Below are 24,299 nucleotides of genomic sequence, written 5' to 3'. Positions count from 1 at the left end.
TAGGGAATTGTAGTTTTTAGAACTGATTCAACGAATGCGGAAAGCAACATTAAAAATGATTATATTACCAATATAGCAATTAATCATTTATATGATAACCCTAACCTTAATAACAATTATGGCTAACTTCGGCTGTTAGCTTCGGGTGAGCAATTTATTTCACTCTTCACAGAACTGACCTTATGAACTACAAACTCTAACCGGAAGTAGTTAAAAGTAGTGGCAGTTCTAGCAGAACCTGAGAGGTGAGTATTATCAGAGCCAGTACAAAGTGCGCAACTGTCCTGGTTATTCAGTTGCAAGTTACGGTGTCACAGTCCTCTTGAACGTGTTTCATAAGCAACACTTCAAAGCTACAGGTCGAGCTGCAGGTAGGCTGAAGTTATCCGCTGCTGCAGCTGTGTTCGTGCTTTTCTTATGTGGTTATCATGAGTTCCAGCTCTCTTATCAAGTGATAGCACGGAACGATAACTGTGCGTCATACCAGGCATAATTTGGATTTGTCCAAAATAGTTTCGGTGCAGTTCACGTTTCGCCTTTTTGTTTGACTTCTCACAAAATTGAGAATTTAAGAACATAAATGTCAATGTCAATTCACAGATTTCCTGACCAGGTCTGGTAAATTGCAGAACTTTTCTTCTTTATTTAAACAGAACATGGCTGGTTTTCAGTATGTGTCAGTTTTCAGCTTCCTCTGCTCTGTGTGACGTGGAAAGGTCATGTAATTAGTAAACTGTCAGTAAATAAGTCAACTGTACTAACTGACAGGAAAGTAAAGGGCGCCTTCCACTATTTTATGACATCTAACAGACTAACAATTCACTGATTAATTGAAAAAATAATCACAAATGGAGACCTTGTCTCTTGATGTGAAGGATTTCTCAATAGAGTAAGGAAATAAATGTTGAAGACACTACCACACTACTAATTTTCTCTCTGCTTGTCTGTCACACGTCATCTGTTCTCCTTCCTCTTCTTCCTTCATCACATTCACTTCCTTTGTCCTCCCACAGATGAGAATTTCCCTTCACTCCATCTGCATCTTCAGGAGTTTATTCTCTCAGAGGCAAACAGTAAACCCACAGCGGCGAGCCTTGAGTGGTGCAGCGATGCGTCTGGTGCAGTTTCATCGCCGTGGTGACAGCGGTGGCATCAGAGTGGGAGTGGAGCAAGGTGAGGGACTGGGCGTGGTGGATCTGAGGGCGTTTGACCCCGCCATGCCCTCAACGATGAGGGAGCTGCTGCAGCTGGGAGAAAAGGGTCTGGAGTGTGCACAGAGGTATCAACACACAAACACGTTACGTACTTGGTTTTCATTAATTACGATTTTCTTCTTCTAAAATCCGTGTCTTCGTCCTCCTCAACATCCTCTAGTTAAATTAAATTCACGGTTGCCATCCTGTTCTTAAATCTCCACTCCTTCCCTATGTGAATCATCTCCAGTCATCTCTGAAATCATCAAGCTCCCTGAGTCATTTAAATCCTTCATCCTGTTTCCAAATTATCAATCTTAAATCATCGCCACCTTCCTAAATTAACATCCCGTCCTGGTTCAGTTGTTTTCACAAATCACAGCTCATTGTAAAACAGAGTGTGTGTCATCATTTTGTTTGCAAATCAACTGTCATTTCTTAAATCACCATCAGTGTCCCTTCCCTAATGAACATACCTTCTAGCGTCGATCGATCATCCTCCTGCATCCTCTTTGTCCCCACAGCTTACCCTTCATCATGTTCTGCCTACATCACCATCATCACAGTCTTGCTCTTCACACGACCTTCTTTTAAATCATCATGTCCTCATCTTCGTCCACCTCCTCTTCCTCAGAGCCTTGTTGTCTGGCCAGTGTGTGCTGGAGCGATCTGACATCCAGCTACTCTCTCCTGTTTTGGCCCCGGAGAAGGTGGTCTGTGTGGGTATGAACTACCGGGACCACTGCCTGGAGCAGAATGCCCCGATCCCCAAAGAACCAATCATCTTCAGCAAATTCCCCAGCGCCATCACGGGTCCATATGATGACATCCTCCTGCCCTCGGAGAGCCAGGTGAGATCAAGAAAAAGAGACAAGAGAGGACAATAGAAGGAAACAATTGTGTTTTCAGGTGCTTTTTAAAGGTTATTTTAGTTTCCTTGTCATGTTGTGGGAGATTTTTTTCAAGGGTCAAGGAGCCTAAATAGTCTCTGCTCTGAACACCTGAGGCTCCTCCAAGTGGCCACTGGACACAAAAACTCCTTAGGTCCTTAGGTGTAGTACCTTGTGTGTCAATTGTGATGCTTTAAAATAAATCCTGTAACAGGAAACCATTGGAAAAAGGCCAAAGCCAGCATAACGTGTGATTTATGTTGCAGCATTGAAGTTAATATGTAATTTTGCAATATTCCTTAGTTTATATATAAAAAAAAAAACAGGAAAAAAAAGCAAACCAAACCAGATATTTTACACTGAGTGGAAATTTTAGATTGGTATCAGAAGTGATCCCAAGATTTCATACGCCCATTTTAACATTTTAACAAGCGAGTGACTTACATTTGAGTAATTGTCTGTAACAGTGTCTGGGCAAAACTCTTTTTGGTTAAAGTTATGGAAAATTGTTAGAAGCTTGACCTCGAGAAATAAGATAATTTATTGTAGATTTGTACCACTTTATAAAAATGAAATCCTTGTTAATAGGAGCACTTGAGGGTCTCTTGAGCAATTAATCTTTATTTTGAAATAAGGGTCAAATTTATTTAAGAATATTCATGAAATAAGTTACGGTTTAGTAACATCCAGTCACTTTGTAGATTTTTTTTTTTGTGCACTTTTATTTCGGGCATATAATACAGAGAGATTGCCGTTGTGTGTTAGTGTCTCTCATGTTTTGCAGCCGTCCATACTTTACTGTTTATTCTCACAGGAAATGATGGAGCCAGGTGTCAAACTCAACGATCTAATTCTTCTGGGGTTTGTTTTCATGTACAAGTTTAATTTGAAGTTTGAACATTTTGGAGCCGTCTCACCAACATTTGGGGCATGTTAAAATTTTTCACAGGCATGAGTACAATTTTGTTCCACGATACAATGCACAAAGGCAAGGCAGGCACTTCCTTTCCCTTTGTGCATTGCATCATGGGACAACACTTTCAAAAATGCATAATGACCGTTCTGAGTATATCTTACGTTACCATTTTGTCAAACTACAAACCCGCTGAGAACCGGTGTGTAGCTGTTTAGTTGTGTCTCTGGGACCCTGTGTTTGCTTCATCTTTTGTCTGACTGAAGGAGGTTGACTGGGAAGTGGAGCTGGCCTTTGTGATCGGACGAAGAGGCAAACACATCAAGGTGAGCATCACGACATCACCTCTGACGACACAGACACTCTGATGTCCCGGTGAAGCATCTGTTCGGACTCCTCTTGTTATTCAGGAGGAAGACGCTCTCTCCTATGTGGCCGGCTTCACTGTGGCCAATGATGTCAGCGCGCGTGACTGGCAGATGAAGCGCAACGGGAAGCAGTGGCTGCTGGGAAAAACGTTTGACAGCTTCTGTCCTCTCGGCCCTGCTTTAGTAACCACAGACTCTCTGAAAGGTGGGGATGAGCAAGCACAGAGAAGGGGAATCAAGGACAAGTATCTCCGAGTTCTAAAAAAAAGCTGCAATTCTGTTGAAAGTGTAATTTATTTAGGTGACTGGAGTGGCATGATAATGTTAAATATCAGAGAAAAAGAGTGTTTATGTTTGAAAACATTCGCAATGAGTGTAGGTTATCTTAAGGTACGATCCTGGCAATATCAATCCAGAACGCAGTTGGTTTCAGGGTTACTTTAGAGATCAGAGATTCAGGCATCCTGAAAAGACTCGGCCTACCCAGCAGGCAAAAAACGCTATTTAAGATCTGAGCTTGAAGTCGTTTTAATCTCTTAAGGCTTTTTTTTTTTATGGACCTGAAGTCTGTGCCTTTCAAGACTTTTCGAAACGTGCAGATGTCTCGTCTTATTTCCTCTCCAGATCCTCACAACCTGGGCGTCCGCTGCCTGGTTAATGGAGACACAGTCCAGAGCAGCAACACCGATCAGATGATCTTCAAGACGGAGGCGCTGGTTGCCTGGGTTTCAAAGTACATCCACTCTGTGCACTTTTTCTGCTCGTGATGGTGTTGTCTTTGCTTCACAGAGACAGTGTGTATTTCATGAGAGAGATTTTCATAATGTATACAAAACTTTTACATTTCTCTGCTACAGTAACTCAAGCTGAGAGTGCAGAGTTTCTGTTAAGAAATTATGCGAATCTTGTCTGAAATGCATCCACAAAAGGAGCACTGTGGGAGCAAATGACCTCCATTCATAATGGACCCGAAGCTAAAATTACATGCTCCGACTGAAACTTAACCACCGTGGCCGGTACTGTTGTGCCCTGGAGCACCCTGACCAACTGGGGCTTTCTGATCTGAGATTCTTGGAGACGGAGAAGCCTCTCTGCCTGTCGCCTGCCTTACTGCTGACGATGCCCGTGTCACTCGGAAATAATGACAACCCACAGCACCTTTCACATCTTTATGTACACTAAGATCATTTGGGGAACTTACTGGTTTGCATTATTGCTTGCCGTATCTGAATGAGTGAACAAATTGTATTGTCTGCATAAGACTAAATTCCTCATTTTCCACAGACAAAAGCAAGTCATGGTAAATTTGATGCTCCTGATTAGCACATGCTCTTCCCTGCTCCTGAACGTGGGTTTTCTCTCTTTCTTTCCCCTCTCCTCCTGTCAGGTTTGTGACCTTGACTCCAGGAGACGTGTTCCTGACAGGCACTCCCCCAGGCGTGGGTGTCTTTAGAAAGCCACCCGTCTTCCTCAAGGTGATTTCATAGATGAAACTGACAAAAACAATCAAATGCAGAGTGATGAACTTCAGCGTTACTTTCCCTTTGTTGAAAGTGATAAACTTATTGGCTGCATATCATCTGTGTATTCAGTCAGAGCTAGAGGGACTGTGTGTAATTGGTAACAGTATTTTAAGGGTGAGGGAGCGATTTAAAAGGAGTAAATTTTGAATTTCATCTGTTTTTTTCTTTCAGAAAGGAGATGTGGTGGAGTGCCAGATAGACCAGTTAGGCTCCATAATCAACAAAGTGGTCTAATTTGTGAGGCATCTGCTGAAAACACCAACAGCCAATGAGGGAATGATCGACTGCTGCACAAAATGATTTCATATTTCCAAAGAGTTTAATAGATTTCTACTTCCAGTAGAATGTGTGAAAACCAGACAGAAAAAGTGTAAAAAATGTGTTTAATGAATAATGTTTTGTTCATGACACTGGAGGAACCGAGAGGAAGGAAAACATGGTATTTTTACGACATGAAATAGTATAATTACGTGACTCAACGTGGTGTTTTCGTAGCTTGACCTCAGTTATTGTGTCGCTGTCATTACTGGCTGTAAAAATACCCTCTGAGAGCCGCCACCCACTCATGCTGTGTAGCACAAACCTCCTGACTTCAACATGTAAAAAATAAAAAGGATTTTTAATTATGTTCCACATCAAGGAGGATTGATTCCCCCCCAACTCGATTAGAAGATTCAAACAGCCAAGAATAAAAAGTGAGCAGATTTTTAAGTAATAAAAAGAACTGAATCAAATTAAAAATATGCTGTCTTCAGTAACTGGCCTTTCCATTGCCTGGGAGAAAATCCTTCATTATGACTAAGATCAGGGCTTTGATTCATTTATCTGCTTGCTTGCTTCATTGCTGAAATCACTGAAGGTGATTTTTTTTCCCCACCAACAGGCAGTTTTAGAAACTAAATGGAACCATTTATTTTGCAGTGTGATGAGGTGACAAGAAATAATGTTTAACTACCAGGTCACTTAATAACGTGTGAACATATTAGACTCTATATTCATTCATTTGGCAGATTACTTTTTCCAAAGCAACTTGTGTTTTTCCCTCTCAACTCAACTTTTTTCCCTCAACTCTGACTGCACATGGGGAGTAATTTTAGGTTGACTGACTTGCTCAAAGACACTTCAATCGATCAAACCACCAGCTCTACAATCTTTACTCCAGCTGCCCCAAAGATTTACACAGGGACTCAAGCCAGTTATAATCAAAGGCATTACTGAATTAGGGAAAAAAATCTCTTCCAATCCAAGATGTTTCCTGGCAAATTACAGATAAACTAAAACAGATTCCAGCAAGCTAACGGTTCAACTGTATGTTCGCTTTAGAGAACTTAGCTTGTGGTGCTGTGGTCTTAGGTTGTACTGAGTGGTGGTGCTAATATTCAGTCCCATTGATATAAACATGGTGGACAACATAAGGGAAACTCAGTTCAATAGCACCACAACCTACATCCTTCACAACAACACACAACTGTCTAAGAGTGGCAACAAAAAGTGAACATTATGACCTTCATGAAGGACAATTTGGTGTGTCGGACTGCTTTACTTCTAGCGAGGTGTGATCTTAATCAGCGTCCAAGTACCATAAAATACAGACACATCTTTATAGTATATTGTGTACTTGTAGTAGCTGTTTCATGTTTTTGTTAAAACCATCAGCAGTGCCATTGTTCCTCTTGTGCAATGCACATCGCACAACACACTGAAAATCAAGCATTTTTAACAATTAAACTGCATTTTGTGTTTGTTGTGTCCTTTCTATTCGAGTCTTGTTTAGTATTAGTATTAGTTTAGTATCATGTGTGAAAAGTACTGACGCTGTAATACCACACTCAACACTGGGTGGCAGTAGAGTCTGTGGATATTCTCGTTTATCCAGGTCACAGATATCTCAAAGAGACTGAATCGAACACAACTGGGCTTATGGTTATGGGTGGCAGTAGAGTTTCATGGTCGGTGAGAAGTTTTTTCGAGTTTTAGGGGGTGGAAGAACACAGCCACACTGAGTCTTGACTCTAAACTTCAAAATAATAATTCCTCTATGTCCCCTTCAGGCATTGTTTTGTCTGCCTCTCAATGTCAAAAGGTGTGTGTGCAACACAAACTCTGCTGAGCTCAGAGTCACATAAAGATCGACATTCAGGAGCAGAGCAAGTTAGTGCGATGAGCTGCTTAGAAGACAGTGAACATCAGGTATGACTGAACCGTTTCTGCCTGAGTGCAAGGATTTAGTGTATTCAACAGAGTTAATGATTAAATAAGCTAATTTGTTTATTGCCAGTAGAATATTGGTTTAATATACTGCTTTAACAGAACAACTTGCGGGGAAAAAAAGAACAACCGAATCTTCACAAAGAAAAACTTCTGCGGCCTGCAGTACAACACAAATATGGTCTGAACACAAGCTGCACTGAGCCGAGTCCTCACAGCTGATTACAGGGACTTCATAATCCTCGTCTCCTGTGGCTTTATGCTAATGCTATCACTAAAGATAAACTTAAAATCAATGTCTCATCACTGAAAAATCAAAATGCAATTAACCTAAAGGCACGAGCGTCCCGGCTCAGCATGCCTTGTTTTTTTTTTAACACTTAACACAAGCTTCTTTGACACCAACAGAGGATGAGGTCAGACTCTGCAACAAAACAAAGCCGAGTCGAGGCCGAGCGTCGTGCTGCTCAGTTAAACACATTAATTGTAGAGGTACTGTGAGATGAAGCTGTGCAGTTTGTGCCTGTTTTCTGACAACTGGAACAAAGGACTGACGCCCAGGAAAACACCTCCTCCTTCCTGACGCTCCTCCAAAAGGACCTGAAGTGAACATGAACACAGCACTGTCAGGACACAACGCTTTTTATTCATTAACTCTGATCTGAACGTTGTGAGCAGTGAGCTTTTCTTACCTTTGCACAAAATCACATAAAAGAACAGAACGGAAGAGATGACGACAAGACCTTTCAAGCAAGAAAGACTTCAGAAAAGAAAAACTAAGCCAAAGACGTTGATAACACTGAACCACCTTATTCACTAAGCGAGGTCTGAAACAATGAGGTGAAATGAGAGAGCCGAACTTCAGACGGTGCCATCTTTTCTTTGGTTTTACAGTTTCATAAACACTGGAAGCACGTTTCCCCTTTGATTTGACCTGTAGATCTTAAAAATCATGCCGTCTTGACATCTGGAAGTAGAATTGGCTGTCAAATGCTAAGGGCAAGCACGATAACAACCATTTCTGACTGATAACCTTGATAAGAAAGTTAATAATTGCCTCATGAGATCTTTGCACATATATAGGTCAATGATGCTCTATTTTTAAAAAGGCAACGATTCCCAGCTCACAGACTGATAGAGAGACTGATGGGTGCAGACACTGTCTTCTTTATTGAGTTGAAAGGCTGAGTGCTAAATTGCTCGAGCAGGGAATTTGATTTATATACTTATAGATCAAAAAGACTGCAGCAGAGTTATGAGTGAGCTGCTGTGTTGCTCTTCTTCTTCTTCTTCTTCTCAGATTTTAAGTTGGCGCCTATCATCCAGGTTGCCCTTCTTCTTTATATTATTCCTCCCTATTGTTTGCAGTCAGTCCAGATGGAAATAATAGATGCTCATGTTCCCATCTGCAAGACAAGCCGTTCGCTGCCTTCGCTCTCTCTCACTGTATGAACAACAACTTGAAAGTTGCTGCCGCTTGATGATCCATCACAGTCAACATTAAGTCTTTATCTGGCTTCATCAAACTTTCTGTTTAATCTTCTGCTCTTATCAGGTCACCCCACAACCCACAGGAAGCAAGGAAAACATGTCAATGTGGAATCGCCAAAAACACCTTACAAACCTTTAGCACTGAAGTATTACCAGCAAAAAGTACTGAAAGAATAGTTTAGTATTTGGAAAACACGGCTGTTTGTTTTCTTAGCGAGAGTTAAATGATAAAGGCACATGAAAAAGCTCAAGGCGTGTGTTATATCTCTCACATCTGCTGGACAGTTTAATCCACGACAACAAAGCTTATTTTACAAGCTGATAGTTTACTTTATGTGAAAAATCACAAGTAAAATAACTAGAACCTATAGTCCTACATAAATATTCTGTCGTGTTGATTATTCAGTCCCGTTCCGGTTCAAAACCAGCAACCCTCCGGTCACAAGCCGCTTCTAAGTTGCACACGAATGTACACCACTAATCTCAGCCATGTTTTATTCCTCTGTGATCCTGCACAGCAAGTGAATCTGTACTAAAAGCATATTTCATTTAAAAACCAAACAACGTTCAGCACAGTCTGAAACAAAATGGTGCAAAATGTTAAGTGGATATGGACAAGAGGACAAAAGGACACAAGCAGTTCGCATTTTAAACACCAAAATGTTGAATGTAAGTCTGTTCAGCATGGTTAAGAAAAGACAAAGCGTTGTCTGTACGAAGCCTTTCTAATATGGAATTCTGAATCGCTCGTGTCCTTGGCCCACTGAACGCTCTTTCTAGGCCGACGTTTCTGCCTCAAACATGATTAGTTATGGCTGACACGTGTCTGAATCAAGTTACTCTCTTGTTGCATCAAAATCAGGTTGAATTCCTGTTCACCTGAAAGCTCAAGGTCCAAGAATATTGTTGGAAAGCGCTGCCAGCAACTGACCAATAATTAGAGCGGATTCAGGCTCACATGGGAAAGTATTAATATTAAACCTGAACTTTTTGGGAATTGGATGGTGTCTAAACTTTGAGCACTGAGTTGAGCTTTAATTCTCTGCAGACAGACAGATTTAGAAAAACACACACACACACACACACACACACACACAAAGGCTGTCACTCACCCCCAGGTCTATTAGTGTTCTAACTGCAGTGTGTGCAGCCTCCTCTGAGCAGCTCTCTATGAGAGATGGCACAAAAGGCACACACGAATCAAAAGGACAGACAGATATACAATATAGAAAAACCAGGTCGAGATAACAGAACAAAGCCATTACCTGTGGGAGCGATGGAAATTTTATACTGAGTAATAACCAGGGTTGTCATTTGGGTAGTGGTGACTGTTTTATATGTTTTTTTTAAGAAGAAAAGCGAATGTGATGAGAGTAGGGGAGCTCCTCTGTGCTGCTTCTCTGCTTTCTGCTGACTTGTTACAACTCAGGCTGAATCAGTGGGAAAAGGTAAGGTGACGAGCTTTTGAAGTTATGACTCAAAGAAATAAAAGATCTCTGTGAGCGTAGATGTGTGTGTGTGTTTTAGGAGGGGATGTCAGGTTGAGCTCACCGTAGTGCTGCTTCTTCGTATTTGCTGTGTCACACAGATGGGAGTGTATCTGAGCCACAAACTCTGCTTCTGCAGCAGGAAAGACCAGAAAGAAAATGGAGCCAATTATTCCACACAAAGCAAAGTGCGGACAGTCTGCTCAGGAGGTTTCATGGATCAGTGACACGCCATCACACTGTGTATTTATGACCGGTGGGCTTGTGGTTCTGCAGGCCACTGCGTATGGCTTAGGGTGAAGCATAAATATCAGAGAGTTGAAAAATACCATCAGCATTCATTTTGATTTAATGTGGCATAAATGTGTGAACTCCTCTGGTTTTTTGTTTTTAAGAATACATGCAATGCTTTCTTAAGATCATTTATTTACAATAATTGTTTGAAGTATAAATCAATGTTAGTGTTTAGAAGGTTAATCATTTACAAGCAAGCTTAACATGCGGTACACATACCCGGCAGAGGTGTGTGCAGCAGTTCCAGTCCGGTGGTGGTCCAGCACAGTGCCCTCAGATGACCAGCCAGCATACTGCAGAGGAAGAAGAGCATCTCCGGACACTGACGTGGCTGGCTTATCTGGAGAAGTAGGCAGAAGAGGTCAGAAACGGAGCAGGAATGAAAGAGCATTTTTCTGCTACAACGAGCAGATAGAGAGAAGTCACTGGCAGCCGGTCTGTCAGCCCAAGAAAGTAATACTGCTGCAGGAAAAAGAAGCACAATACTATGAAGGTAACACTTGCTAGAGCAGCGTACTTTCATGTCGGTGTCTCTGGTTCAGCTCCCAGTGCTGGAAAAGTAGATTTGGCATTTGGTTACATGCGGTAAAACATTAAGATACACTATAAGATACACAATATACTGTCAAAGTATGAGTCATCACTGAAGCAGGGTGTGCAGTGCTCACAGGGGGCTCCGTCATGTGAAGACATGCTGTAGAAAGAGTAAGTGAAACACATAACACAAAATAAAAACCAATCCTTTTATTCTTCTTTATCCCACAGGGGATATAAGAGTACAACCAGAGATGTGTAAGGAGGACCTTAATGTCACTTTAAACAAACTTGAATGTAGTTTTATGTTGTTTCAAATTAAAGACTTAATTCAGGAGGTTAATTGAGTTAATTGAGATGTGAGCTCTGCAATTCACAGAGTTTATGGATGATTAAACTGAACCTTGAACGAGTCCTCATCACAAAGTTGTCCTACAGGCGAGTCCTGAAATCCCTGTTCACCATGTGGCCAAAAGTATGTGGACCCCATACGTGATTGTTAAACATCTCTTTCTAAAACAGTGGACATCAATCTGCTGCAAGAACAGCCTCCACCTGACTGGACAATTTTGGAACTTGGCTGCAGGGACTTACTCTGGGATTTAGGCACAACAGCGTTAGTGAGGTCAGGGACAGATGTTGGGTAAACTCAGATTCAGGGTTCAAATTCATCCCAGAAGGACTGGATGAGGTTGAGGTCAGGGCTCTGTGCAGGCCAGTCAGAGAGTCACTTCATTTAACGGACATGGCTTTCTGCACGGGGGGGCAACGTCATTGTGAAACAAGAAAATTCTTTCCCCAAACTGTGTGACCATATACTGAACAATTCTTCCATAAAAATCCTTTTATTATATTCATACATTAACCATTAAGACTCAGTAAATGGTTACATCTGGTAAATTAAGGAGGTCATAAAACTGAGTGTCCATTAAAGCACTAGCTGAACAGTGTGTACAGGGCCATAATAATCATGTAATATCCGAATATATTGGTGTTATTGTAGAGTGCAGCTGGTCTCGTATTCCTCTGTCATTACAAAACCATTAAATGAAATGTTACGTCTCTCAAGGGATGGATGCTCATACGAGTACAGCCTCACTGGCTGCAGCAGGATTCTGGTTTTCGTAAGCTATATTCAGCTATGATTAGGTAGATTTAAAAAAATGCACACAACGGTTCCAAAGAATACGGTAGTAAGTAAAGAGAAACACTGTCGGCCAATACCAGCTCATCAGACAGATGAATTTGTGAAGTAAGATGGCAAATGTCACAAAAATGTCTGACGTAATTAAGAAACATCATAACATAATCTGTCCAATAGAAATAAAAAGATAACTTTTAATTGTCCTCCTCAGTATCTTGGTCAAAAACAAAAGTTAAATGCATTTTTAAGCTGCAGGTCATATTTCAGTACCTGTAAATCCATTAGCTCAAGGACTCCTGTTATTATCTTGTTAAACTGAGTTTATTAATATTATAAATATTCTGATATACACAAACACAAAATCCAAAAACGTGAGTATCTTTGGAAAAGCAGAGTTCCGAAAAACTTGTTTGGGCACGAATCTCTAAAGTTATTATTGTAGTAGCGCCAGCCTGCTTTGTGAGACCACCTGAAGTGAATTCAGCCAGGCTCACGGATAGTAGAGGTGGAGGAGGAGGAGGAGGTGAGGGAATGGTGTCCGTTGTTTGTTACGGAGGATGGAGGCATGTGCTGTCCTTGGATGGCAGCCGAACCGAGGGCAGCAGAGCAAGGGTGTCAGGAGAACAAGAGTGAGAGCACTGGCTGGGGAAAGTGAAAAGATGGGAACTGAAAAGAGTAAAGCTGTGTTGTTGAGGCTCTTCCTCAGTGGAGAACAATGAGGACTTTATACCAGTGTGGAGGAGGCAGTGCCTCCACTGCATCAGTAAGTCCATCTGCTTGCGGCTCAGGTAGGCATGAGATCACATTTGGATGTATCCTGGATACGTAACTGTAGTTAGTTATAGTATTTCTTGAATTTTCTGATACAAACAGGGTGTCAAGTAAACAGATAACATTCAACTCCAGCTGGGTAAGACTAAAGGACAAAAGTAGCATACAAAAGAGAAAGAAAAAAAACAACACAAAGGTAGTCCACATAATGAATATTCCAATCTTCCAAAAATGCTTAATGATGTAGTATAGTGTAGTAATGATGATGCAGTAATTTAACCTTCAAGGTCAGGAAACATTCAACTGAAAAGAGCAGGACACACCAGTATTCACTGACAAGCAACAAAAAAAGCCTATTATGTTCATACGAACACCAAAACGTCAGTACAATAAGCCTGAGTCCACATCTCTGACCTGACAACCACATCCAGAACTGTTTCAGTTCAAATGGAACTAAATGTGAACGTGTGCCTGTCCTACAGTCCACTGAAGTTCAATTACATGTTTCCATTTGCAAAGCATATGGTTTTGGGATGATGGGTATTCATTATGATTTTTATCATGCTGTTTTTTTTTTTTTGCTAATATGAACATTGCCTGAAGTTTCATATGTACTGTCATGACTCTTGAGGTCATCTAAAAGTCATGCACTTGCACTTTGAGCCTTTGGATGTTGGTTAGCTCCCCTGTGCTGCTTTGAAAAAAACACATAAAACAGTCATGACAGTGAGGATTCTTTTAAAGCTGACACATGCAGCTGACTCCAACGTGTCGGTGCTTCTGTAATGGAGATGTGATTCTTTCAAAGTTTTTTATCATGTAGTGTATGTGGTATTTTTGTAAATGCCCTGTAGGCAGTCACCTCGGGTGCCAGCTTTTGTAGGCTGTGGCAGTATTGAACATTTTCCCCTTCACATAACCTTTGGTGCTTCTCTAAGGTGTGTGCTGAAGCCAGAAGGGCCCAGCAGTGCTCTTCTGTACCTTGTAGGAACGCAGATCCCGCTCTTCACAGTCTGAGTCGCTGTGATAAGGGTCATCAGAGGTGGTCCAGCTCAGAACCCCCTCCTTCTTCCAGAAATCACAGATGGGAACGTCATTGGTAACCTTCACAGGATGGAGGGTAGAACAGACAGCAGCAAAGCACACTATAACTCTGTCTGGTAAAACCATATCTGCATGATATGTGCACATATTACATCTTTAATGTGTGAGCTTCACTGCAAAATGAAAGATCAAGTCACCTAATTTTACACAATAGACTGTAAACAGCAAATTCCAATAGGGAGAAAAGAAAATGCTTATTGCCTGTCTGCTTCAAGATCATTGTTCTTCATTATTATCTGCCTGCATGCGATTGTTTTCACTGAGGTTCTATTACTGAGGGTTTATGGTTGTGTTGTGTTTTATTGATTGACAGTCTGTTCGTCTTATTTTGGTTCTGTTATTCTGTTACGGGGTTAATAAGGTGTAAACAAGTTGTGAACACAACCTAACCTCTTAAATCAGCAAACAATTGCTTATTGACACATCCAGCAGTTACAGGGTAGCTTTATCATTCATTTCAAATTGTGTTTCCAATATTCACTCTTGTAGTTTTGCTTTGTTTGACTCTTGAGGGAAATATCAGACGCCCAGACTCTTCAGTTGCTAAATGCTCGACTGTGTACAAGAGCTAAATGCTAACTGTGCCTATTTACTGTTTGGTGCTGAACAGGTATAGAACAGTGACTTTTTACAGGTTTTTCATGAAAACAGCTGCCTGCTGAAACTATGAAGAGATTCAAGAGTGAAACCGAAACAGCAAAGGTGTGAGCTGGCTAGCTAAGCAATGGGCTGAAACTCACCATGAAGCTCTGTACAGCTGAGCAGGTGACAAGTTTTTGTTGGTTCATCACAGCAAGTGACCCATTTCACAATAATCATTTAAGTCATTCATTACAGAAAAATGCTAAACATTAACCTTTTCATGCCTTTCAAATTGTCAGAACTATCTTGTTCTTCCTGTTTTATACCTTGTTATATTAGAATTTAGACTGCTGGCTGGAAAGAACAAATTTTTGAACATCCTGAGTTCTGGGAAAATGTGATTTTCACTCTTTTTAAAATAAACAATAAATTATTCAGTGCAAAAAAAATTCTACAGTGAATAAAGAATGGAAATCCATATGAGAAATAATAAAACTAAATTCAAACAAATAAAAAGGTACTGTAAGAAGAGTTGAAGGTTTCAAGCATATCCTTTAGATTTCTGAATAATTAAATAAACTTCAGGCAGTATATTTTTCAAAACAGTGCGGCATTAAATTATGTAGCGTTGTAGAGAAAATACTGTGAAATTTATCTTACTTCTTCCATAATCAGGATGCCACAGCGGACCAGACTGTCAACTGAATCCAGAGCGAAACTCTGGGATGACTGACAGGGCTGCAAAGAGAAAGAGAGATAAAGAAAGATAAAGAAAGAGAGAGAGAGAGAGAGAGAGAGAGAGAGAGAGAGAGAGAGAGAGAGAGAGACACACACACAAACGGTTAGCTGACTGGTGAAGCAAGGTTAGATGCACAAACAGCTTCAGCTCATCACATATCTAAGCAGACAGCTGACAGAGAGCATAAGGTGTGTAGCAGAGATGTTTCAGAGATCAGAGGACAGAATGAAAGATGGCCGGCAGAGGGGTGAGAGCAGGAGCGATATTTTTCAGTGAGGAATGAGGTGAGAAACTTAGCTGCAAGCAGAGGGAACAAGAAAGAGCAGCTGCTGAAAATGAAAGGGTGGGCAAACAGAGAAAAGAATAGCATTTGTGGTTCAGATTCTGAGCCCTTAAAGTCAGTCTGATGGAGCATGTACGTACACAGCAACACAATCACACACAGATGCACAGTACACACACACACACACACACACACACAATTTGAAACCTCTCTCTGCCAGAGATAGAGGCAGCAGAGCAGGATGAATGGCTGTTCAGCCCCATTAAACATCCTCTGAATGGGACACGCCGGGTTGCGTGTGTGTGTGTGATATGAATTCAGACTCACTGGCACGAAGCCTGGAGGCAGGAGATGGTAGAGCTGCAGTGCTCTCTCCGTCAGCTCGGACTGGCAGAGCACCACATCAAACTCCACGTCACCTTTCACCTCCTCCCCGTCCATGTCGCAGCTGCCAGCCACCTCACACAGCATGGCCGACACCGCGCACGCTAAGAACAAAAACACAGACATGTCAAATGTTTAGTCATTCGCTCCAGCTCTTTGTGCACATACAGTACACGCAATGAGAAGAGTAAGCAGGTTTGGTAAGCAGGTTGGCAAAATGTGTCAGAATGTTACCATTTGGCTGAAATATGTTGGACGCTGGACACAGTCCTGATTCATCAGTTGATGAGATTTTGCTGATAAGAAGGATGTAGGATTTCCACCATTTACACAAGTGTTATCGCTTTATTTGTACTTTTTATCCCTGTTATCCTGCCTTCATACACTGGTGGGAAAGTCTTGACATCCGGATTGATCTCTAAACACAGTCGCCTTAAAAATCTACTCATTACTCATTATTATACTGACTATACTAAAACATGTAATAATGTGATATGTTATGCTGTATACTGTTATGTTACCTTACTGTATATATATCATATGTTATATGCTGACACATAGACCAGTGTAGGCTTTATGTTGTGCTGTATACCTGAGTATCAGTACAGTAACAAAGTTGAACTGAATCGATTCAGTCACAAAATCAAACCTAGGAGACAAAAACTGAAAACAATATGGAGGCTGATGGAGATCTGAGTTTAAGTGGTCTTACATTAGGGTTTGTCATGAGGTCCGCAGACAAGACCACCTGCGGACCTCATGACAAACCACCAAATAAGCTGATTTAACTTATTTTTACCACTTGAGGTTGGAGGCCATGTAATAATGTCCTACACAGAGGCTTTCAGCAGCACACAGCCCACCAGCTTCACTTCTACAGGACCAAAACAAGTCTGCAGGAATAATGAATCATGCAGGCCCAGTAGCTTCCTGTACTTCACAACACCACATTATTTTTTTATCCCCATCACCACTGCTAAAATGACACTACAGTAACTATGACTTCACCCAAGTCTGTTATCATAACATCCAGACATCAAACAACAGACATTTGAGTACAATCTAGCAAGCAAACAGCTTTACTCTGATGAGACTTTCTGAGGATTTGGGATCTAGGCTTTCTGCCATGAGATTATTGCCATATATTACATGTATTATGCTGTAGCCAACCCTATAGCCGAAAAATACCAGCGCAATCCAATATGGACGTAATTCCCAGGGATTCTGAGCTGGTGTTTCATATGATTGTAGAAGAAGCCAGTGTCCAAGTCTTTTAAGGTGGTTGCTGAGAAGAGGTGTACTGTTGCATAGCCATCCTTACGAAATCAAACAATGATAAACAGTAACCAAGCTTAAACTGCAGTTTGCAGGAGTCTACAAAGATCTGATATTGTGGCACCTCCCACAAGTCACTTAACATTAACTGCATGTAGCTATTAAGATCCTACACGCTAAAATGCCGAATTATGCCATTCACAAGTCAACAGCAGCCAGGTGTACCTAATAAACAATCAGATGTAGTAGTAACCCTTCACATACACAGACTAAATAAAACACAAATATTATTAAAATATCAGTTTGTAGAACTTTAAAGTCCCCCTGAGGGATGAGCGTCTATAACCTCATTTGGTTTTGCAGTTCTTTCCAGAATTCAACTGCACTCGGTACCAGAGCTCAAACTTGAGGTATTGGTATGAAAAACTTTTAAAGCCAACCGACTGTATTCTGTGACTGGGTGTTACGCTTGTTCACTCCGTTATGTGTCTTGACATCTTACAAAGTATGGCTTCGTGTATGAAAACACAAGTATGCTGGTTGTCAGTGATGAGCATCTCACCTTTTCACATAACACTCTGTGGTGAGTGCAATTAGCTGTTGAATCGAATAGCACCGTGTTAAATGATGCCAAAGAGTCTGAGCATAGAGGATATCTCTATAATCGACTGTAGACAGTACAGTGGAGTGTATGATATTTTTGCTGTTGTTGAAGGAGAAACAAGCTTTCTCTGTTTGTTTTTTTGGTGTATAACACAGTTAGAATTGTATGTTTCTGACTCAGGTGTTCAACCTGAGGAAAATCAGCAATTTAAACACAATCCTCAATATCTATAATGCCGGAGTTAATCGATCAGACCTCACTTGGCAGCACGGATTAGAACATGAACATCCAAGAGTATGAGCATTTTGACTTTTGCAGTTGGAGTAGTTTGGAGAAGCTTTAAATTAACTGAAGATGATGTTACAGCAGACTGTAACCTGGAGAAGGTTGGGTTTGGTGCACATATGAGTCCTCCAGAAATCATTCTGTTGCCCAACTTCTGTGGATGACTCACCTGGTACAGGGGCAACAGTTGATTCATCATCTCTACACACACTGACAAAACTGAAAATCAGAAGACAATAACAAACAAGAACTGACAGAAGTAATGACTGAAACTGCACTGCCACCGATGACCTGTCCTCACATCACTTGCTCTTTTCTGTATTGAGTGGAAAAAAAAAATCTGCTGCCGCACGTACAGTACCCTGACACAGCTCGAGGCTCGCACTCACACACTCAGAATATTAAGTATTAAACTTTAAAAATGTCATGTTTCAAACTGAGTCTTCATACTGACATGCCAACAGTCAGAGCCACAGCCAGGGCCTCCCACGAAAAATAAGGTGTCTGTAGAACACAGGGTCTCAAGATGATATTTAGGCTAAAAGTGCAAGAGGCAACACAAAATACACGCAAGCAACGTCACTCACCACCAACAGCTTCCAAAATGAAGGTTTGTGTGACAATTTGGGCCTGGAGGGCGAGGTGAAGTGTGGCATCAAGAGAGGGACGAGGCACAATGAAAGGGTCTTTCCTACAAGGAGAGAGACATGGACCAAAACAAGAAAAGGGCAAGAACTGAGACAGGGGTTTCACTGAAAGGGAAATTGGATTTTTGATAAGCAACACATTATAGCTGTTCAGAACTTATCAGCGTTCTTTGTTTCTCTTTTGACAGACAGAAAACTAACCTTGACGGCGCTGCAGCTATGATGAGATGAGGGGCGAGCAGAGAGAGGGAATAGTGGACAACCTCGGCTAAACTCCCTCCAAAACCGACATCTCTTTTTCTGAACAAGACTTCGTCCGTGAGCCAGGCCACATCTCGACACAGGACAGATGCAATCACGCCCTGTGGAGGAGAGCGTTGGAGATGTTTTGTTCCAAAACTAGACGTCAGCTTTAACCATCTGGTGACATTAGTTAGACTGGTGGGTATGACTCAGACAATCACTGTCACACTCTAATAAACAAGCACGAAAACCAATTCTGGTTATGAGCCTCCTGGAGTTTTGATGGATCCTTGGAGGTGGCAGGGGCGGACTTTAACAGTGACGGCACCAAAGGGAAAATTGCTCAGCACACAAACAAACACGGGGTTGGTGCGCTTACCTTCCGATGCCTGTGCAGCAAAAGACTGGACACCAGACTGGTGGACATCACAGCCATGCAGGAGGTTGCAGCTAGAGATAGAGAACACACACACGCACGCACGCACGCACGCACATGCGCACACACACACACACACAGAGTACAGAGATAATGCGGAACGATTTGCATAACACTGAGAAAGATTTATGATTCAGGAGGGCTACATAATCCTGGACCCACAGAAGATGAGGTGGAGGATGATGGTGACGTTGAGGTCTCTCTCTGGATGAATTGGCTCCTTGAGTTCAGATGTATAATGAGAAGGCAAGAGCCACGACATCCTCCTCTGCCCAAAAACACTGTCAGCTCTCGAGAGGAAATGTGAAATGAGGAAAGACGGATGTTAGCAGATGTTAATTTACAAAAAATTTTTTGAAACCTTATTTATATATTATTTTCGGCTGTCTCCACTGACTTACACTCACAAAAGTCATATTCCTCGAGCTTTATTTGTTAGTGATGAATTCTGGATTCATGTCACCCTCACATGCACGAGGGTTTATGTAATCCAGGATGCATGTAATCCAGCAATATTTTATCTTATTAATATCAGCCTCACTGTTCACTCACTTTCATATCATATCACATCTGTATTCTACTGATGCAAACCCCTATGCTTCACACTAAACCCGGGAAACTGGTGAAGACTGAGGTGGCTTTTCTTGTGATAAAGCCGTAGAAGTGCAATATATCCGCCAGTGAATTTAGGCTAGTTGTGTTTTTATAGAATCCTAAACCCGTGCTGTTATTGGCTAGGGGCTGCATCTCTGTAGATACAGAAACCACACACATACACACAATTCTAGAGACTCACAAGTTATGATTCACAGAAATTACTTCTGTATGATTTTTATTTTGGTTTTGAAATTGCTCTGAAATCAAATCATGAAGTGAAAACTGGGTTTTTCTTCAATTAGAGCTGTTTCCAATTTAATTCTTTCCTGAAAACAGAAGTTTGTGTTGTTTCCCAACTACTGATTTTCATGTAGTGAGTCAAACAAAAAAATTCTGCTTTCCAGGTAAAAGCGGGTGATTTTAAATTATATTTGTTGACAAATATACTGGAAGCCTTCACGACTGCAGAGCTTCGTGGTTGTGGACAGATACGGAGACCTGTATATTTGCTTGATATTGCCTGCTTTCTCAACACGATGCATTCATATTTATGAACCGTAGCAGCTGTTTCTTTTTTTTCATTTTTAATGTGTACGGAAAAATTGAATTCTGAGCCTTATTCCATAAACTTTATCCCCCATTACGCATTTTTTTCCCCCGAGTTACCAATTTTTTCCCAAAAGTTTTCAATTCTCATTTCAGAATTAATAAACAAAACTCAGTGGAGTTTTCACTCTTACTTCAACATCTCTCTGGCTAAGAACAAGGAAAATCTGCGTTTCCAATAAACACTTAATGGTCATTATGGGAGTTCAGTGGCTGAGTTAGCACCACATTTAACAGCAGATTGAGGCGCTTTAGGTGGATACAAGCATATAGAACAGCAGCTATATCATTCAAAAACTGAGGTGTGTGAAATACATTTTATGAGCTGCTTATCTGAGTCTAATGCTGGAGTAATACAAGTGTGTTATTTATGCATCTGCATATGTGTGTGTGAGAGAGATAAACAGCAGTGTAACAGAGTGTGTCATATCTAGCTCTGTTAATACTAAAGTCCTACACACAGTGACACTGTTCATCTTACAGAAGAATAAATCAGCTGGTGGTGTGCACACCTCTGCAAAAATAGGGGACCTTCTTCATTTTTTAAAAAATTTTCATGATGGCTACGCTCACATTTGTTGTATTTTTTTTATACAAGGGGCCTGAAAAAAGCTTCAAAGGCTGAAAGTCTAGCAGTTGTGGACAGGATGAGGGAGCGTGGCAGAGATGCAGCGTTAAATATGAGAACACGATAAAGATGTAAACATGCACAACACGCTGATAACAATCCAATCTTACTGTCCCTCCCTACCTTTTTCTGTTTATCGTTTCGCATCTCTTCCACACATGCTGTTTATTCCTGCATCTCCCTCTTTCAGAAGAATTAAATATATGAAGGGAAGCCACTTTGCTAGTCAGAAGTCAAGCAGAGATTGAGTGAGGATGTTATTTTCTTTCTGTTATCTTTTTCACTGGCAGACTGTATAACGTTGATGGTAATTGGACCGAGTCTAAGAGGATGAAAACTCTCATCAGAGCTGGCATCGCGTCTGTGCCAGATTCAAGGTTTAGAGGAAAGATTATCTCCAAAGTTTGAGTGAAAGTAACTTTTCAATTTCACAGATGTTAGATAAAACACAATCCATATCCCAGTACCATTGTAGTTTGTTCATAGAAGAAGCATTCCTGCACACAGGTGGTTTCATTACCTGCTGTTGAGGATAACAGGCAGCAACAGGTCCTGTAGAGGGAGCCATTCATCTACTCTGCACCTCCCTGACTCACACATCTCCTACACATATAAACACACAAAAACATGGATCCACGCATGAACTATCAAAGAGCGGCAAAGTAGTATCTGGACAAAATTTCCATTCATTTTTTAAATTCCAATTATTACTGCCGCACACCATTCTTCTATTATTACTATCACTGGATTACCTGCTCGATTCAGTTTCCAGTTTATCAGCTACACTTATGTAGTTAAAACCAACATAGTCTGATGCAACAGTCAAGCAGCATATCCTACCTTTCGTTAAAACTGTTTCATAGGTGTTCGAGGCTGTAGTTTGCGTGTGTGTGTGTGTGTGTGTGTGTGTGTGTGTGGTTTTTTTTTTAAATATAATCTGTTCCTGGACAGACTAGCTGGGCTCTGTAATTGGAAGCAAATACTGGCTCTGTTCAAGCCAACTCTGGCTCACAACAAATACTGTCAAAACCAGCCATACTTATGGACAGTATATCCTGTTGGCCCAACACAACTTCAGTAACCTGGAGTCACAATGCAAACCATCATTCCCTCTTGTTAATAGGCCAGATCACTTAAATACATATCGCTTCATTAATGTCAGATTCTGGCAGTAAATGCTGAGGGCAGGAAATATAACTTAACATGCAGCCGTAAAGCAAATGACAAACATTGACCCTGCACCATCTGTCAGTCCCAGTCAGTACTGAGTCCAGTTTTCAAAAAACATTTGTTGAAACTAATGAAGTTGGTCCACTTCCAAGGTCAGTGAAATTATGACAAAGCTTATTCTTGGCCTCTCCAACCTTGTCTGTAAATCAAGTGGTTTCAAATCTGGGGACTTCAAACATACAAGAGTCAGTCACAAGATTAAAATTAAAGGGACAAGAAAGAATAGAAGGAAAGAAGAAAAATAAGAAATCTACAATAAAAAAATATGTTGTTGCACCTTTTAGTTTTTTCTCTTTTCTTGCATTTCCCTTCTGAAATACTGCATACTTAAACACAACACCTTATTTATCTTATTCATTGAAATGAAACTTTGGTGGAAATTTTGTATGCTTTGCAGTAACAATGAGATAATGTTATACTTTATACTTGATGTAATTAGTCTGTAGCCAATGACCTGGTGAACTGACTGCTATAGCCCCGTTATAAATAAGATCCTGGGTAAAGCAGAGGGCAGGAAGAGATCTACATATCACAAGAGATAACACCTAGTCATAAAAACCTGAATTGGGGCACTGCATCCTGTCTGTTTTCCATCAACCTATGAAGGAATGTTTTTGAAGCTCCAAACAAAGAACCAGAGACACATCAGAAAGTATAAAATGGGATGAATTCTTCAGTCAGTAGGGCCCACCTCTGAACTGCTTACTGCCGTGTGGTTCTGTGTGTTGCCTCCTCTCTATATACAGATTAAACATTTTGACGCATGCTACCTTTCCAGTCTTGTTGCTTTTTTCTTTTTAACTCACCACAGGCAGACACGAAACTGCTGTAACAAAACAATCAAGGATGGAAAAGTACTGACTGAACTGCTCACAACTCATGTCCACACTAAGTCCACACTATATCCTAGTGACAATCTAAACATAGCTTCATTTTAAATAGTTACAGGCATGATAAGCATGTAGCTGATGATATGCAATTTCTGCTGTGCACCTTAAGAGAGAAAGGCTGAGCCAGGTGGATCCTCACGCTCCCTCCTGGTCTCCTCCAGAGAAGAGACCACAGCCACTGCAACACAGATGGCAGGCCAATCTGTGATGATAAGATAACACACACACACACACAGGAGAGTTACATTCAGTGAGTTAGCGATTGTACGACCATAATGAGGCCCTGCCTTTGGAATGGACATTACAGCACCAAACCACTAATGAGCAGGATCTATGTGAGCGCTACGATGAATAGCCAGCCTGAGAGTGCGTGTATTAGTAGTGCGTCAGTGTGTACAGAACTCCATGTGCTCTGTGTGAACAACACAAAATGATGAGGCAAGAACCTTATTATGGCAATTAACTGAAGGCAACGCCCACTCTCCTGTATTGTCTCAAAGAGCGAATAACAGAGGGCAAGACTAATGGAGATTAATAGCAATCAATGTTGCTCTGAAAAAAATGAAATGCTAACTTCAACTAATCACTCAGTGCTGGCCAGTAAGAAATTAATAGGGCAAAGCTGTGAAAGAAGACTGAGCTGTGCTCTGGATCATTACAGGCAATTTGGTTATTATTGTCTGTAATGATCCCCCCCAAAAGTAATAAATAAAAAATACTGACAGTGCAAAGTGAATCATGTTAATATTAACAGAATGTGTAACTCTCATAACGGGTCTTTTTCTTACTTCTATTTGGGGAACAACCATGCTCTAAGTTTGGGAACTAAACTTAAACTTCAAACTTAAACTTCAAACTTTATTTATCAGTATATTTTTACATACACCGAAATTCTTTCTCTGCATATAACCCATCACTGATTGAACACACACATGCAGCATGCAGTGAAA

At 41.0% G+C, this 24,299-nt stretch overlaps 2 protein-coding genes across 16 annotated transcripts in view; one reads left to right on the top strand and one right to left on the bottom strand.

Moving 5' to 3' along the window:
- Positions 1-115: 115 nt before the first annotated feature.
- Positions 116-5,520, top strand: fahd2a (fumarylacetoacetate hydrolase domain containing 2A). Of its 2 annotated transcripts, none has more exons than XM_046387914.1 (8): positions 116-245; positions 1,014-1,279; positions 1,828-2,044; positions 3,263-3,322; positions 3,407-3,569; positions 3,989-4,097; positions 4,752-4,839; positions 5,059-5,520. In XM_046387914.1, the coding sequence occupies exons 2-8, from the start codon at positions 1,014-1,016 to the stop codon at positions 5,119-5,121; spliced, it is 966 nt and encodes a 321-aa protein (XP_046243870.1). In that variant the 5' UTR covers positions 116-245; the 3' UTR covers positions 5,122-5,520. The 2 variants fall into 2 exon arrangements, with proteins under 2 accessions (XP_046243870.1, XP_046243871.1); XM_046387915.1 differs by having other exon boundaries at positions 233-371.
- A 1,618-nt stretch (positions 5,521-7,138) lies between these two features.
- The window catches only part of gpat2 (glycerol-3-phosphate acyltransferase 2, mitochondrial), a 96,807-nt gene continuing 79,646 nt past the window's right edge, over positions 7,139-24,299 (bottom strand). For 13 of the 14 annotated variants that reach the window (XM_046387901.1, XM_046387898.1, XM_046387900.1 and 10 more), the window contains 13 exons: positions 23,453-23,551; positions 21,750-21,832; positions 19,561-19,688; positions 19,342-19,412; positions 18,921-19,081; positions 18,660-18,763; positions 15,852-16,012; positions 15,163-15,240; positions 13,798-13,920; positions 10,587-10,707; positions 10,138-10,206; positions 9,699-9,754; positions 7,139-7,695 (listed from right to left, as the gene is read on the bottom strand). In XM_046387901.1, the coding sequence (XP_046243857.1) occupies positions 7,576-7,695; positions 9,699-9,754; positions 10,138-10,206; positions 10,587-10,707; positions 13,798-13,920; positions 15,163-15,240; positions 15,852-16,012; positions 18,660-18,763; positions 18,921-19,081; positions 19,342-19,412; positions 19,561-19,688; positions 21,750-21,832; positions 23,453-23,551 (1,374 nt within the window). In that variant the 3' untranslated portion in view covers positions 7,139-7,575. Of the gene's footprint in view, positions 7,696-8,246; positions 8,638-9,698; positions 9,755-10,137; positions 10,207-10,586; positions 10,708-13,797; positions 13,921-15,162; positions 15,241-15,851; positions 16,013-18,659; positions 18,764-18,920; positions 19,082-19,341; positions 19,413-19,560; positions 19,689-21,749; positions 21,833-23,452; positions 23,552-24,299 lie in introns of those variants that run through there. The other variant, XM_046387899.1, reaches the window with a different exon arrangement.

The sequence above is a fragment of the Scatophagus argus genome, chromosome 4 (genome assembly GCF_020382885.2).
Source record: "Scatophagus argus isolate fScaArg1 chromosome 4, fScaArg1.pri, whole genome shotgun sequence".
Classification (NCBI taxonomy): Eukaryota; Metazoa; Chordata; class Actinopteri; family Scatophagidae; genus Scatophagus; species Scatophagus argus.
Note: the sequence above shows the minus strand (reverse complement) of the source record. Positions and strands in the feature narration are given on the sequence as shown.

Bases quoted from the DNA above. Each gene is read 5' to 3' on its own strand.
- fahd2a (XM_046387914.1), top strand. From the start codon at position 1,014: ATGAGAATTTCCCTTCACTCCATCTGCATCTTCAGGAGTTTATTCTCT. The intron at 3,570-3,988 runs GTGGGGATGAGC...TTTCCTCTCCAG, and splicing joins AACCACAGACTCTCTGAAAG to ATCCTCACAACCTGGGCGTC. The intron at 4,840-5,058 runs GTGATTTCATAG...TTTTTCTTTCAG, and splicing joins AGCCACCCGTCTTCCTCAAG to AAAGGAGATGTGGTGGAGTG.